This window comes from Agelaius phoeniceus, chromosome 3, assembly GCF_051311805.1.
Source record: "Agelaius phoeniceus isolate bAgePho1 chromosome 3, bAgePho1.hap1, whole genome shotgun sequence".
NCBI classification, from domain to species: domain Eukaryota; kingdom Metazoa; phylum Chordata; class Aves; order Passeriformes; family Icteridae; genus Agelaius; species Agelaius phoeniceus.
Genome location: NC_135267.1, coordinates 111,466,033 through 111,479,442, shown reverse-complemented (window position 1 = coordinate 111,479,442; position 13,410 = coordinate 111,466,033). Strand labels below are relative to the sequence as shown.

General features: G+C 47.3%; 1 protein-coding gene across 4 annotated transcripts in view; it reads left to right on the top strand.

Moving 5' to 3' along the window:
- Positions 1-13,410, top strand: part of RALGAPA2 (Ral GTPase activating protein catalytic subunit alpha 2) — a 92,306-nt gene that overhangs the window by 33,351 nt on the left and 45,545 nt on the right. For all 4 annotated transcript variants that reach the window (XM_054629321.2, XM_077176176.1, XM_077176175.1 and 1 more), the window contains 10 exons: positions 6,107-6,235; positions 7,447-7,575; positions 8,252-8,310; positions 8,597-8,705; positions 9,211-9,321; positions 9,625-9,693; positions 9,854-9,991; positions 10,441-10,627; positions 11,363-12,134; positions 12,398-12,469. In XM_054629321.2, the coding sequence (XP_054485296.2) occupies positions 6,107-6,235; positions 7,447-7,575; positions 8,252-8,310; positions 8,597-8,705; positions 9,211-9,321; positions 9,625-9,693; positions 9,854-9,991; positions 10,441-10,627; positions 11,363-12,134; positions 12,398-12,469 (1,775 nt within the window). The remainder of the gene's footprint in view (positions 1-6,106; positions 6,236-7,446; positions 7,576-8,251; positions 8,311-8,596; positions 8,706-9,210; positions 9,322-9,624; positions 9,694-9,853; positions 9,992-10,440; positions 10,628-11,362; positions 12,135-12,397; positions 12,470-13,410) is intronic.

The following is a 13,410-nucleotide window of genomic DNA, read 5'->3' as shown; positions in this document are numbered from 1 at the left end:
CATGTGGAAGTGTCTAACAACAAACATCCCTGGAGAAGTGAACAACTCTGTGCAAGAATTGCATCACCTCTCCAGGTGGGAGCAGCCGGCTGCAGGGAGCGAGCTGCGGTCGGGGAGCACAGGAGGGGCCCAGGGTCAAGGGCCAAGTGACCATCTGTGGGGTGCCTTCCTCCTGAACTGCTCCAGCCTCTGGCACTGCTCTGCTGCTGGCCTAGTCTGGGCTTTTTTCCTGTTTTTTTTTATCAATGACATTCATTTAGGCTCACAGCCTTCCCTCCCTGGCCTCTGGTGTGAAGGAAAGAGACCTGCGATGTTCACTGGGGGCTAGGGAGGGTACTTTACCTATGGTTAGGGGGTTGAAAATGAGGAAGTGTTCCTGGGGAGTGGTTGGTAGGGATGCTGTGGGATAGCCTGCTGCAGTTTGCATGGGCATAGCTGCCTTCTGTCAGAAAACTCCTGTTGGAGCAACTGCAACCAGGTGTGTCCTTTGGTTCGGGTAATAAATGCAGCTTTACTAATCAACCCAAAATTTGACACTGCAATGCACAGGTTTTGCAAATACCTGAACCAGGAATAGAGATGTATTTTATTGTTGCTGGCTGCTTACTGTAACATTACTTTTTGCTTCATTCACCTGAAAAAGTCGATAAGCGTCTCCTCCTTGCTCCACAGCTTCCTCCTTTTTGCTGAATAACAAAAGGAACAAAACACAATCCCAAAAAGCTACCAACACGTCTCAGAAAATCAACTGTTGGCATAATTGGGATTCTTCAGCTGAGGTCTTTCTGGCACTTAAATAATCCTTTGAGGTTGCTGGTGGTTGTCTCCTGAGAATTCTGTGGGCTTTTGTGTTGCCGTTTCTTATTTCTGTCTAAATTTCTGCTCATAGTCTGAGAGGAGGAACGAAGTGCAGGTGAGGCCCTTACCTTGTAGGGACACTGTAAACAGAGGCAGGTTTTCAATCCTTTTTCAGGTTTCAACCCTCTGCTGCTCAGTGTCATTTTTTAGCCAGTCTCACCCTATTACCATGGTGAGCATCAGTTACTGTGCCTGGTGCCACCTGTCACCAACGCTGAGGTGACACCTGGCACTCAGAGGTTACCTGCAAAGTGAGCAAGGGGGTCACTTGTATTCCTGACTTTGGCAGTGAGTTTAACAAATATAATTTAAAGTATAGTCATGCTTACTTGCCAGAGGACCTCTGGAGGAGGATACTTATGTTTTTTTGAGAATATCATCAAAGGTAGAGACTTCAGAGGTTCTGTGTGGAAAGGACAGTGGATGGCCAAGGGAGGAGACTTTGCTGGTGGCTTTTTCAGTTCAGTGATATGAGGAGCAGAACAAACTTTAAATATGGAATAAGAGGAAAATCGCCACAGTCCAGCCAAGCTGGCAGATGTCCTGGGTGATTAAATGTCAGCACAAGCAGCAGGCCTGCCTGTGGAGCACAGCCTGGCTGCAGCCAGGGCACTCAGCAGCTTTGTTTTAGTTCGGTTCCTTTTAGCAGTGCAAGGATGCTGTGGATGAGAAGCTCTGTCAGTAGAGGTGCTGAGGTACCAGTGCCCATTGTCCCAAAGTTGTCCCAAAGCCTCTTAATTGTTCCAAAGGCACTATAGGTGATGAGGGAAAGGAAGCTGCAGCAGCTCTAAGCTTCTGTAGAAACACCCACTGGAGCTCTCTGTGTGGAAAATGGCTAATTTGTAATAGGAAGCATTTCTCAGCAGAGCTGCTACCAGAGAAATCATTAATTACCTGTTTGTGTTAACATTGGTCTGACATTAAAAAAAATCCAGCATTTGTGGGCTTTTGTATCTTTCTGCCTGACAGTGGAGGTACAACTGACAGCAAAGAAGGCTTCGAGCATCAGCACTTTCTTGTTCTTCAGTAGAACCTTTCATACCCTTCATCTTACATGCACTGCACCTGTGTGCCCCCTGTTCCCTTTGGTGGTTGGTCAGTGCACCTGGGCGCTGTGTGGCTCATTGCTGTCAATCACAGCTGTACCCACTGGGGATGAGGCTGAGCCCCATCCCCACTCCCCATCACCACAAACTGAGTGCCTGCATCTGCCCAGGTGTCACTCAGCAGCCTGGAGCAGCAGCAGCTGTGTAAAGGTACAATAAGTGAGTAGCTTTGCTTTTGTCCCCTGTGGAACGGCTGCTCCTTGCCTGGGTTTCTGCCTGATGGTGTTGTACAGAAACCATCATGCTGTTTAGATTCTTTAAACTGCCATTTAAAAGGAAATAACCTTAATGTAGTCTATTAAGGCTTAGATTCCCCTATTTTAGCTTCTCGAGACTTCTTTCCAATGGATGCCATGATTTTCTCCCTCTTTTAATCCACCCCTTATCTCATTTCCTGTGGAAAATTTGCCTGTGTGCTCCCATTATGTGCTTTGAAAAAGTGTTAACAGACAGCATGTTTCCAGTAGGGACAAACAAAAGTCCAAATGCCAGGGTCTCATAGGAACTCTCACATCCCCCTCTGCTTGCCCAGACCAGGCTAAGTGGGAAGTGCTGGATAAAAAAGCTGGAAGATTGACTGGGAGCAAGGGGGAGCCAGGTCCTGCCAGCTGCAGGAGCTGTGCACTCTGGAGTGATTTTGGTAGTTTTGTTCTTTTCTGTTTATTTTGCTGTAATTTATTTGTCCTTCCTAAGTTGCATCCATCCCACCCAAATTCTGCTCTTGTGGTCTGTCAGAGCTTGGAGCAGCGCTGCCACAGGTACTTGGGATTGATGTGCATGGGGACACAAAGCCACCTCCACCTTCCAGGCAGTGCCATGGCCTTGGCACCCACACCCTTGTACCTGGATCCACTGCGTGCTCTGTGTGTGCACAAACCAAAACATTTATTCTAGTCCTTTATCCTATTGCTCTCCCCACTTGTGAAAGTATCAGACATGCTCCAAAATGGGAGAAATTAAAAAAAAACTCCCTCTGTTGTATTCCAGCCTTGAGGGATTTAGGCTATAAAATGTAACTGTTTTGGGGTTAGGTTTTTACTTGGCACCTTGAAATGCAGCTTTCTGATAAATTAATCCTAGATCTCCTGAGGTTGTCAAAATACTTCATAAATTTGTGTTGCAGCTTAATTTTTGACAAGTTAACTCCTACCTGAATCTTCATGGTAGGTAGGAATACTTGGCATAAGTAAATAGAAGCATTAGTTCCTTTAAAGTAGAAAAGGGAAGTCTTAAGCCTTCTGTAAATTAATAATCTTTCCTGTGCTGTAGATCTCAGCTGCCAGTGAGGTGTCTGTCGGTGAGGAACAGAGTGAACTTTCAGTGAAAAATCCATGTTTTTCCTGTGGAGGGACAATTGGAAACATGAGGAAGGCAGCTGGCAGGCTATTTGGTTACACCTGTAATCTGCAAAATCTTCAACAAAAATTAGGTGAAGAATATTTTTGCAATTGACCTTTCAGTGAACTTGCATAAATTTATTTCGCTTACTCAGTGGATGTTTACGACCTTATAATTTGAATTACTAGATTAACCTACACTGAAATATGATGCCATTTATAGGGTTAATGCATTTGAGAAGGACATGCATGCAATTGCCCCCTCCTCTCCCCTCTTCCCCAGCTTTAACACCACAGAGCATCATTCTGAATTGAAATAGTCCATAATGGTCCTTTTTTTCACTTTTCTTTAACAACATGAACACTAAATTATAGCTGTGCAATTATGTAAACAATGGAAATGCTTCCAGAATGAATACTTCCTTTTAAATTTTCATTTTGTGTAATTGCTGAAAGGTTTGGAGCCATAATAAACCAAAATTATTTTACACATTTATCGTTCTAAAGGTCAATTATGAAAGAAGTAAAGCAACAACACTGTGCAGAATGAGTAAACCAATTTCCACGGCCATCACCATATGTTTTTCTTATGGCTTGTGTTTTCCAGTTGCTGTGTACATAGCATTCAATTAAAGTGATTCATTGACCAGGCTGGGAGCTGCTACCCGGAGTTTACGTTTGCAGGGAGGGAAGGAAGCCCGGCTCTGTTTGAATTACCTGATTTTGCCCTATCACTGATAGCACAGATGTCCTGGCTCCCTTGCTCTCTCACAAGCCTCCCTCTGCTGATAAGCTCCCCGAGCCCCCAGATTGCTGCCCCAAATCCTGTGGTGCTGTGAGCTGGGCTCTCTGCTGACTGGGAGAGGGGACAAACCTGGAAGGCTACCTGTGAGCGCTGTCCTGGGCTGGTGCTGACCCTCCCCAGGCAGGGGACAGCCTGCCCAGCCCCAGCTGAAGTGCAGTGACCCAAAATGCCCAGGGTGATGTGCTCAGAGCCTGGGGTGAGCCTGGCTGAGCAGGTTTGTCTCCTGCCCTCCCTCCTGGGTGTGTGTCACTGCAGCCAGCAGCCTGCACTGGGAATTTGAAGGGAAGCCCAGGACTGCTTCAAGAGCTTTTCAAAGGGAATTTTTGAAAGGTTTCTTGCTATGGAAAATGATTTATTTTTAGCAGCTCAGCATCTCATAACTGGTGAGTAAATCCCTGCGGCCTTTTTGGACCGTGTGTGCTGTCACAGCATTTGTGTGTGACAGTAATGTTCTGTGGATCTCCTTGCCCCTCTGTGGGATGTGTTCTGTGCAGGGATCCGTGCCCTGGTGTGTGACAGATGGGAGCTCTGGGGTGAGGACAGGAGTTAATGCAGTTGTTTGGAGCAGCTCCCTGTGCCACCGCCTCCCCAGCCAGGTTAGCCAGGGCTCTTTTATTGTGGCACATGTCAGCAGCAGCCTGCTCCCATCTGCTGCCCTGCTCAGGGCCAGCCCAGCCTTACCTGGCCCTGCTGTACAGGTGTGCTGTGCTGGACCAGCACGGAGCGTTAATCAGCCCTTAATTATAACAAGGTATGTCCTTTGTTCTGCGCCGACCGAGAGTTTGCCACCCGCTTTATGAGCGGCTGCATCCATCTGCTCTGCTTCTCAATGTTTGCATTAACCCATATTGACTTAAAATGTATCAAAGGAAGTGATTAAAACAAGTTTAAACATTAACTTGAGTGGCATTTTATCTTATTCAGGAAAGTGAAAGCATTATTTGCTACTATGTTAAAAACTAATACTGTTTATTTGAATATATAGCAGTTTCTTCATAGGATACTGGTGTTGCAAACACTTAGTGGAGCGCAAAGTAGGAGCTGTGCAGGTGTTGAGATGGCTTTGAGAAAATAGTAGTGATGTTCAAGCATCTCTCTGTGAAGAGAAAATTGGGTTTGTCAGCTTTAGCTTCTGCTGTAGAGATTGAGAGGATGTTATGGGCATCTCTAGCTCAGGCTGTCTTTGACATATCATGAAACCAGTAAGGATGGACATGGAAAAGGGTTTTCCTTTGCAACTTTTCAAAATTTTATTGAGTGGAAAAATAATTGTCTACTCAGTATAGAAATAGGTTGATGTAACTCTTCAGCAAATACAGTGTCACAGGTAAAGGATTATATAGATTTTCTGCCTAATTTTAAACCTGCTGAAAGCTTGCAGGGAAGAAATCTTAACTCAAATATAGGAACTTTGCTCTGATTTGGAGAGACTGTGAAGACTTAAAATGTGGAAGGATTAGAGATGAAGGGCTTATCTGGAATGTGCTCTGTACCACAGGGTGATGGTGAGCAGAGCTGGGGCTGCTGCTCTGTTCCTTCAGGGCACCTGAAGCAGTGAGCAGGCCTGGGGGGGAAGCTCATGTTCTTGTGGCATGGAATTCTGAGAGATTTGAGGAACTCACTCCTCTGGACTGCTGCAGTGCTTCATCTTAAGTCCATTCAGTGTTTAGATGCTTGAATCCGAAGTCTTGTTTAACAGAATGGTTGTGTTTAGGCACGAAGAGACATGAATGGCGGTGTGGGCTTTGAACAGGAATTTAGGGCTACACATGTTTCCAAAATACCAAATGCACTTTGGCTGCTCCACATACCTGAAGTGGGAGGTGGTGATTACGTGGAGGTCAGTTTGCACACAGTGCTCTGGGAATTTGCACCTCAATCAGCATGGGACCAGGGAACCTCAACGTTAAATCGTCTCGAACCTCAAAGTTAAATCTTCTGACACTTTCCCTTTTGCTTTCGGGCTTCCTGGCTTTTCTCACAGGTGCCTTCTCTTGCAGGACATCCTGAACACTGTCATAAAGCACTGCCTGCCATGGTTCTTCTTCCTGGGGCTGCCCGGCTTCACGATGCTGATCGGGGACTTCCTGGGCGCGGCGGCGCGCGTGCTGAGCGCGGACACGCCGGAGGTGAGCGCGGCTGGCTCGGCACAGCCACGCTGACTGGGCTCTCAGGGGGATGCTGGGGTGGGAAATCCTGGGAAAAGGCAACACACTGGTGCTGCAGAGGTGTTGGATCCAAAGGCTGAGGTGTGAGGAAGGCGTGTCCTGCACACCTGCATAGCCCCGTGAGCGCCACTGCAGTGAGCAGACAGCGAGAGAGAGCAGGGAACTCTCTGGGTGAGGCAGCATCTCAGGCTAAATGTCAGCACTAACAGAAATGTGACTCTAAACGATCAAATTATCGAAGGATAAGTAAAATAGCAAGTCAATGAGGGGTTGCCAAAATAAAGGTAAAGGTCTGGCAGTCCTGGGAGAGACAGGAAAGCTTTGTTGCATGTGAAGCACCAGCTCATGGGGGACCTTTCAGTCTGTTCTGGCTCAGGGCTTTTGCTGCTGCTCTTGACATTTGTGTGGCTGAGCAGGTGGCCCTGTGCAGGGCCACAGCCCTCTCCTGTTTCAGCAGAGCTGGAATGGTTTTCCAGCCACACTTCTTCCATCAGCCCTCAAAGAGCTTGGTCAGCCTCACTGTTGATCCAAAGCTTAAATGCTAATAAGAAATGGATGCTCAATTTTCCAGGGAAAAGCCATAAACCAAAACACCCCCTTCCATTTTTCCTGCCTGCATAAAACTGGGTGCGCATTGCATTTTCAACGTTACACAGTAGTTAATGTGTTTATAGCTTGTGCTGTGGTGCTTTTGATGGCTCTGTTGGAGCAGGGATCTCTCTGCACATTGGTATCACCTGTGCAGCGAGTGTGAGTGATCCTGTGCCACAGGATCACCTCACAGCAGTGCTGGATTAGTGCTTCACCTCCTCACTCAGCTGTTCTTCTGGGGGTTCTGTACTTCCTGTTGGCATCAAAGGGCTGATTGTGAGATTGAGTAATGAGGGGAAGTATTAAAGATGTAGGATGTGTTCAGGAGTGGGGCCAGCTCAGCCTCACGAGGAGAACAGAGCAGCACAGCAGGGAAAGCAGGGGCAGGAAGGTGTGTGTTAGGTACTGCTGGGCTGTATTCCCTGGAACAGCTGAATGCTGCATTGTGAATCTAGCAGGCTGAGTATGGCAGTGCACACTGGCCTCAGAGCTGTGGGCATCTCCACATGTGAAGGGTTTTCAGTGGCTATTTCAGTGAATATTTTTTTAGTGACTATTTCTGCCTGCTTGCCCTTCGCCAGGCTCCCCGCTCCGAAGCTCACACCATCCTTGGTGCTCTTGTGTGCTTTCCCAACACCTACCAAGGAATCCCACAGTTGGGACCCATCTCAGAAGCTGGTGAGAGCATCACAGGAACTGGAGATTTGAAGGTAAAGCCACATTTATTGTAAATCCTTAGGTGGCCTAACCTGGTTTCCCTATGCAGTGACTTCATTCCTGCCCAAGTGGTTGCCCTCACACAAACCTCTGTTTGATAAACGTGAGGCACCACAGTGATCCACTGCTCAAAATTAGGGATGGCTGGGGAGGAATCTCTGAGTTCCTCATGTGTGGCCTGAGGAGGCAGAACCAAAGGGAATGCAGAAATGCCTTCACATGCTTGGCTCCTGTTCTTGCTTCTTCATCAGGCCTTGGAGAGTCACTGGAGGTGTCTTAATTCTAAAACTAAGACAGTTTTGTCTTTTCTGTACTAAATAATACCCGGAATTTTTCATAACATGTTTTGGTTAGAACCTGAACACTACAGTTTGTATGGAGTGACCACCACTTGTTGTTTGTAACTGCCCCTTGACACTGTAAATTAATTGATTTCTTCTTGCTGCCTGTACATTAGTTGTAAGCTGATTTGATTTGTCCTCAAGGGCCTGTGTGTTTGAGTTGTAATCAATGTTTCTCCCTTGACAAAATACAACTGGCATGAGGTAAATATGCTTTAGCAACAGATGGGGAATTAAAGTGTCTTCACCTGTAACTATGTGAAAATTAAACAACTTTAAAGAAGATATATGAAAAAGATGCTTATTCTAATTTATTTTGTTGTTTTAGTGTTGCCTCATAAATATTTTATTGAAGAATGCCACAGAGGAGCCATGTGAAGCTGCAAGGTAAAATACCGAGTAAAAGAAATGGGAAAATATCATAGAATTGGTTAGGTTGGAAAAGACCTTTAACATTATCAAGTCAAACCATTTATGGCTTGGAAAAGTCTTTTTTGCTGCTTATCTTCTGCTGCTGCCTTGTGGTTTGGTCCTGTGATTTTTGAGCCTTACTCTGCACCATGGCCTGTTGTGCTGGAGGGGAGAGATCTCATCTTGGTGCATTTTTTTCCTTTTTTTTTCCCTAAATATTGCTCTAAATCTCCTGACCAGCTGCCTTTTCCTTTTTCCAAAGATGCATAGCCATCTGTGGCCTCGGCGTGTGGATCTGCGAGGAGCTCACGCAGTGCACAAGCCACCCCCACGTGAAGAAAGCCATCAATGTCATAGGTGTGACACTGAAGGTATTGCTGTGGTGGGCTCTGATCGCTGTGCTTTGGGAAAAAAAGGCATTTCCACTTTGCAAATAATCACTGATAATCTGAGGCACTGAAATAGTTCAGTTCATGAGCCACCCCCACGTGAAGAAAGCCATCAATGTCATTCATGGGTGTGACACTGAAGGTATTGCTGTGGCGGGCTCTGATCGCTGTGCTTTGGGAAAAAAAAGGCATTTCCACTTTGCAAATAATCACTGATAATCTGAGGCACAGGCTGCTGCTGTGGTGTCCTGTGCAAGCATGCAGAATATTTGCAAAAATAACCTGTGTGCCTCCCCAGCAAACTCACATAAAAGATCACACAGGCAGTGTCAAACCTGCTGGTTCCTAATGCTGACCATGTCATCTCACAACACTAATGTTTTTTTATTCTTTGCAAAGATGCAAAATAATGAAACTTAGAAAATCTGAATGCAGTGTATTGTATCTGAATATTTTATTTGGCTTTTAATCACCTTTTTTCTTCCAGTTTTCCAACAAGCTGGTAGCTCAGGTAGCCTGTGATGTCCTTCAGCTGCTGGTGTCTTACTGGCAGAAGCTTCAGGAGTACGAATCCTCCCTGTGCCGGAAAATTACAGAAGTACGTCAGATTAATCCCTTCCTTGGGCAGCTGTGATTTTGTTAACTCCTCCTTTTTATTTTTATTGGGAGAGAGGTACTTGCTACACTCCCTGGACCAGTGTAGGTCCCTTGTTTGTAGTGACCTGTGTGCAAAGTGCTCAGTAAAATGTTCTCATTGGTTGGCACGGACAGTTGGGTGCTCCTAGGAAAACTTTTACCTGTTCCACACCCTGTGGAACTGTCTTCCACACCCTGTGGAAGGTCTGTCTCTGCAGAGGAAGAAGCTGAGTGCCTTTCTGACACTTGGTTTGTTTGGCTGCAGATCCTGGTGGCCACCATCGCGTTCCTCCTGCCCGGTGCCGAATACTCCTCCATGGAAGCGGATAAGAAGGTGTGTCACTGAAAAGAGCTGTCTCCATTCTTCGTGCTGTTTGAGGGGGGTTTTAAATGAGATTGCTCCTAACCAGAGCTGAATTTTAAACTTTCCAATTCATACTCTAAAGTCTGGGTGAATTTAATAGAGTGTACCTAAGCACCGTGTTCTTGTTCAGTTCATAGTTTCACTGCTGCTTTGCTTGCTGGACTGGTGCATGGCACTGCCCATGAAAATGCTGCTGGAGCCCGTGTCTGCTGGTGCTGTGGAGGACCAACATGCATCCAGAGCTCCTTTGCTGGATTATATTTACAGAGTGAGTAGGGGGAAGGAAGGTGATTTACTCTGCCTGGCTGTTTAAAGGTGCCCTTCACACACCCAGAAGGCAGAGAAGCAGCTTTGTCAAGCACTAGAAAATCATGTCATCCAGGTGAGAAGTTACAAATGCAAAATGTTAAGAAGATAAGATTAGAGATGTAGAACAGATAGGGGATGGTGAAGACAAAGGTAAAATGCTTAAAACAACAAGCCGGGGGAAATAATCTTTGCAGAAATATTTGCATTATTTGAAGTGGGCTGTTAAAATACAGAACAAGCCCTGAAGTGAGCTGTTAAAAGCACAGAATCAGTGCAGATGGAGACTGTTAATTTAGAAATGCTGAATTTGGACACGGGTGGGTCATGTAGTGTGTCAGAACTGGGGGTCCTGCTCGCTGGGTGTGTTGGGGACTGTCCCAGGTTGTCACTGGCTCCGTGTCCCTGCAGGTCCTGCACTGCTGCATCAATGGCTCCAGCACCTACACGCAGCAAAGCCACTATGTGCTGAGCCTGGCCGACCTCTCCTCCTCTGACTACGACCCCTTCCTGCCACTGGGGAACGTCAGGAGCTCCTCAGAGCCAGCCCAGTGCCCCTCCTCCACCGATTTGGGCAACCTGCTCACCGTGGCTGAAGGTAAGGGTGTGCCCAGAGTGTGGGCTGGGCCAGCATGTGTGTGCAGCAGTGGGAAACGGTGTTCCAGGCTCCATCTTTGCCTTGGAAATGTGCTTCTCCTTACTGCACGTAGCAGCTGTTCCTTCAGAATTGGGCACAGCTCTCCCTGGATGAATTCCAGTTGCCTCTGTGATAGGATGTTTGAGTTCATTGCCAACGCTGCTCCTTAGAACAAATTTATGTTTAGAAGGTGTAAAGGGAAGGAGAAACACTGTAAACCACAAAGAAATAGTTTTACACTGAATATGAAAAAACCTAGAAATGTGGAGGTTTCTGGCTGTAAAAGGAGTAACATTCCCATGGGAGAAGTGGAGGCACAACAGTAGCTCAGAGCACAGTCACTTTATGAAATAACTGATGGATGTGCCTGTGCTGAGGGGACCATCTGAGCATCCAGGAAGTCTCTCCCTGCCTCACTTTTCCACCTGCCGGGGATGGAGGAGCATTGCTTTGAGGTGTCATCTCTGGTTTGCCTTGGCTTTTCTGCCGTTCCACCCTCCTGTTCTGAGGGCTGTGGGGATGTGGTGAAGTAAAATAAAACTGTGGAATAGGTAGGATTTCTTGGAAAGCTGTTGGAAATATTTCCTTGAACAGGAAGGATCAACAGGTCACATAGGGCTGAAATCTGCAGGTGCTCCTTTTGTGTTGCCTCTGGCTGCTCTTACTGATCCATTGTGTTTTCCCTGATGGTTTCAGAGAAGAGGAGGAGGAATCTGGAGCTGATCCCTCTCACAGCGAGGATGGTCATGACTCACCTGGTGAATCACCTGAGCCACTACCCGCTCAGCGGGGGCCCCGCCATCCTCCACAGCCTCCTGAGCGAGAACCACGACAATTCCTACGTGGAGTCCTCGGAGCTGTGCTCGGAAGTGTTCCGCAGCCCCAACCTGCAGCTCTTCGTCTTCAACGACAGCACCCTCATCTCCTACCTCCAGATCCCCGCCGAGAAGAAGGCGGGCGCCGAGCCGGCGGCGGCGCCCTCGGACGTGCGGGTGATCGTGCGGGATATCTCAGGGAAGTACTCCTGGGATGGCCGGGTCCTGTACGGGCCTCTGGAGGGCTGCCTGCCGCAGCGCAGCACGGCCACTGCCTTCGCCATCTCCAGGGACCCGCAGCAGCACGGCCTTGCCCAGAGCGACGGCTCCCAGGTGGAGGAGGGAGAGGACGCCCTGGACCAGCTGCTGGAGAGGATCGGGAGCAGCAGCCCCGAGTGCCTCCCGCACCCGCAGCGCAAGCTGAACGAGCCGGCGCCGCCGCCCTGCGGGATGAGCGCCGAGCAGGAGCGCGCCATCACCGAGGCCCTGCTGCAGCAGAGCGCCCGGGAAAGGGAGTTCATCCTCAAGTGCGGCTCGGACTGCAGCATGAGCGTGGCCCGCCAGGAGCCACCGCCTCCTGCCCAGCCCCAGGCCTCCTTTTATTTCTGTCGGCTGCTGCTCAATGACTTGGGAATGAACTCCTGGGATAGAAGGTAGGAAGAGAGGATCTAGAACGTGCTTTGAGTACTCTCCTCACTTTTTTCCCCCAACACACTTAAGAAAGTGAGGCTCATGTAGCTGGGGGTAAGAGCAGAGTTTTGAACTTCAGTGATGATTTGATATACACACCAATAAACTGTGTATAACAATAATTCTAAGAAATCATATCATGCTAATTCTCTTAGCTGTTGGATGATGAAATACTGTGTCTCCACTGTGTTGCATTTGCCTTCAAACCTTTCCTATTTCTTTTCAGAAAAAGCTTTCATCTGCTGAAGAAAAATTCAAAGTTGCTGCGGGAACTGAAAAATCTGGATTCCCGCCAATGGTAGGTGATGTGTACTGAACACACCATTGATAAGGTTTGTGTTTCCCAAGGAAGAATGAGTCACCAGAACCAAAACTTCATTCCTGTTGAATCCAAATATTGGTATGAAAAGTGGACTGTTTGTTTCTCCAGAGTTGTGTAGCCTGAATGGAGAAGCTGTCTGCGCTGACACATTCTCTGTGTACCAAGAACTCCAAATCAGTGGCAAAGAATAAGAGATTTTTTTTCAAGTTTTCTTTAGCTGAGAGGGGAGGGAATCAAATTGATTGTGACCTGGGTACAGCTGATACAAAACAGTGTTTTGTACAGAGTGATTTCTGTGTCAGGAGCAGTACTTTGAGGGGTAATCAACCCAGAACTGCTCCCCAGCCAGGAAGTGGCAGAATGAAGTTCTGAATGTTACAGGGTTTTTTTCATTACTTGACATAGAGCTGTTTGAAAAACATCTGCAGCACTGCAGAATTCTGAGTTTCTTCTATCCCAACAGTTTCCACATCAAATGCGCTTTGCATGTTTTCAGATAAGCCAACTGTCCCTGTCAGCCTTGTAGAACTTTACCCAAGGTCTGAAAGTCAATAATGCCCCTTCTGCCTAGTATGTCATCACCCTGTAATTAAAATTCTGTAGGTCAAATTATGCTCCCATTAACACCTGTGCCACCTCGCTGTCTCTGCAGTGCTGCACGGATCTGAGTCATTAACCCTGTAATTAGAATTTGGCCACCAGTTCTGTGGCTGATGTACAGGACGACCAGGCTTGACTCTGCTCTCAGAACTGGGGTGTCTCTGCAGTGAGCTTTTGGTGGCCAGAAAAGGGGAGGAAATCCAAAAGTGAGTGGTGTATTTGTGTGCGTGAAAGAAATAGACACACAGAGCTAAATGTGGGCACCTGGTCATATGTTTGCTTGGAGTGCTGGGGGATCTGAAAAATAGTTTTGAGTT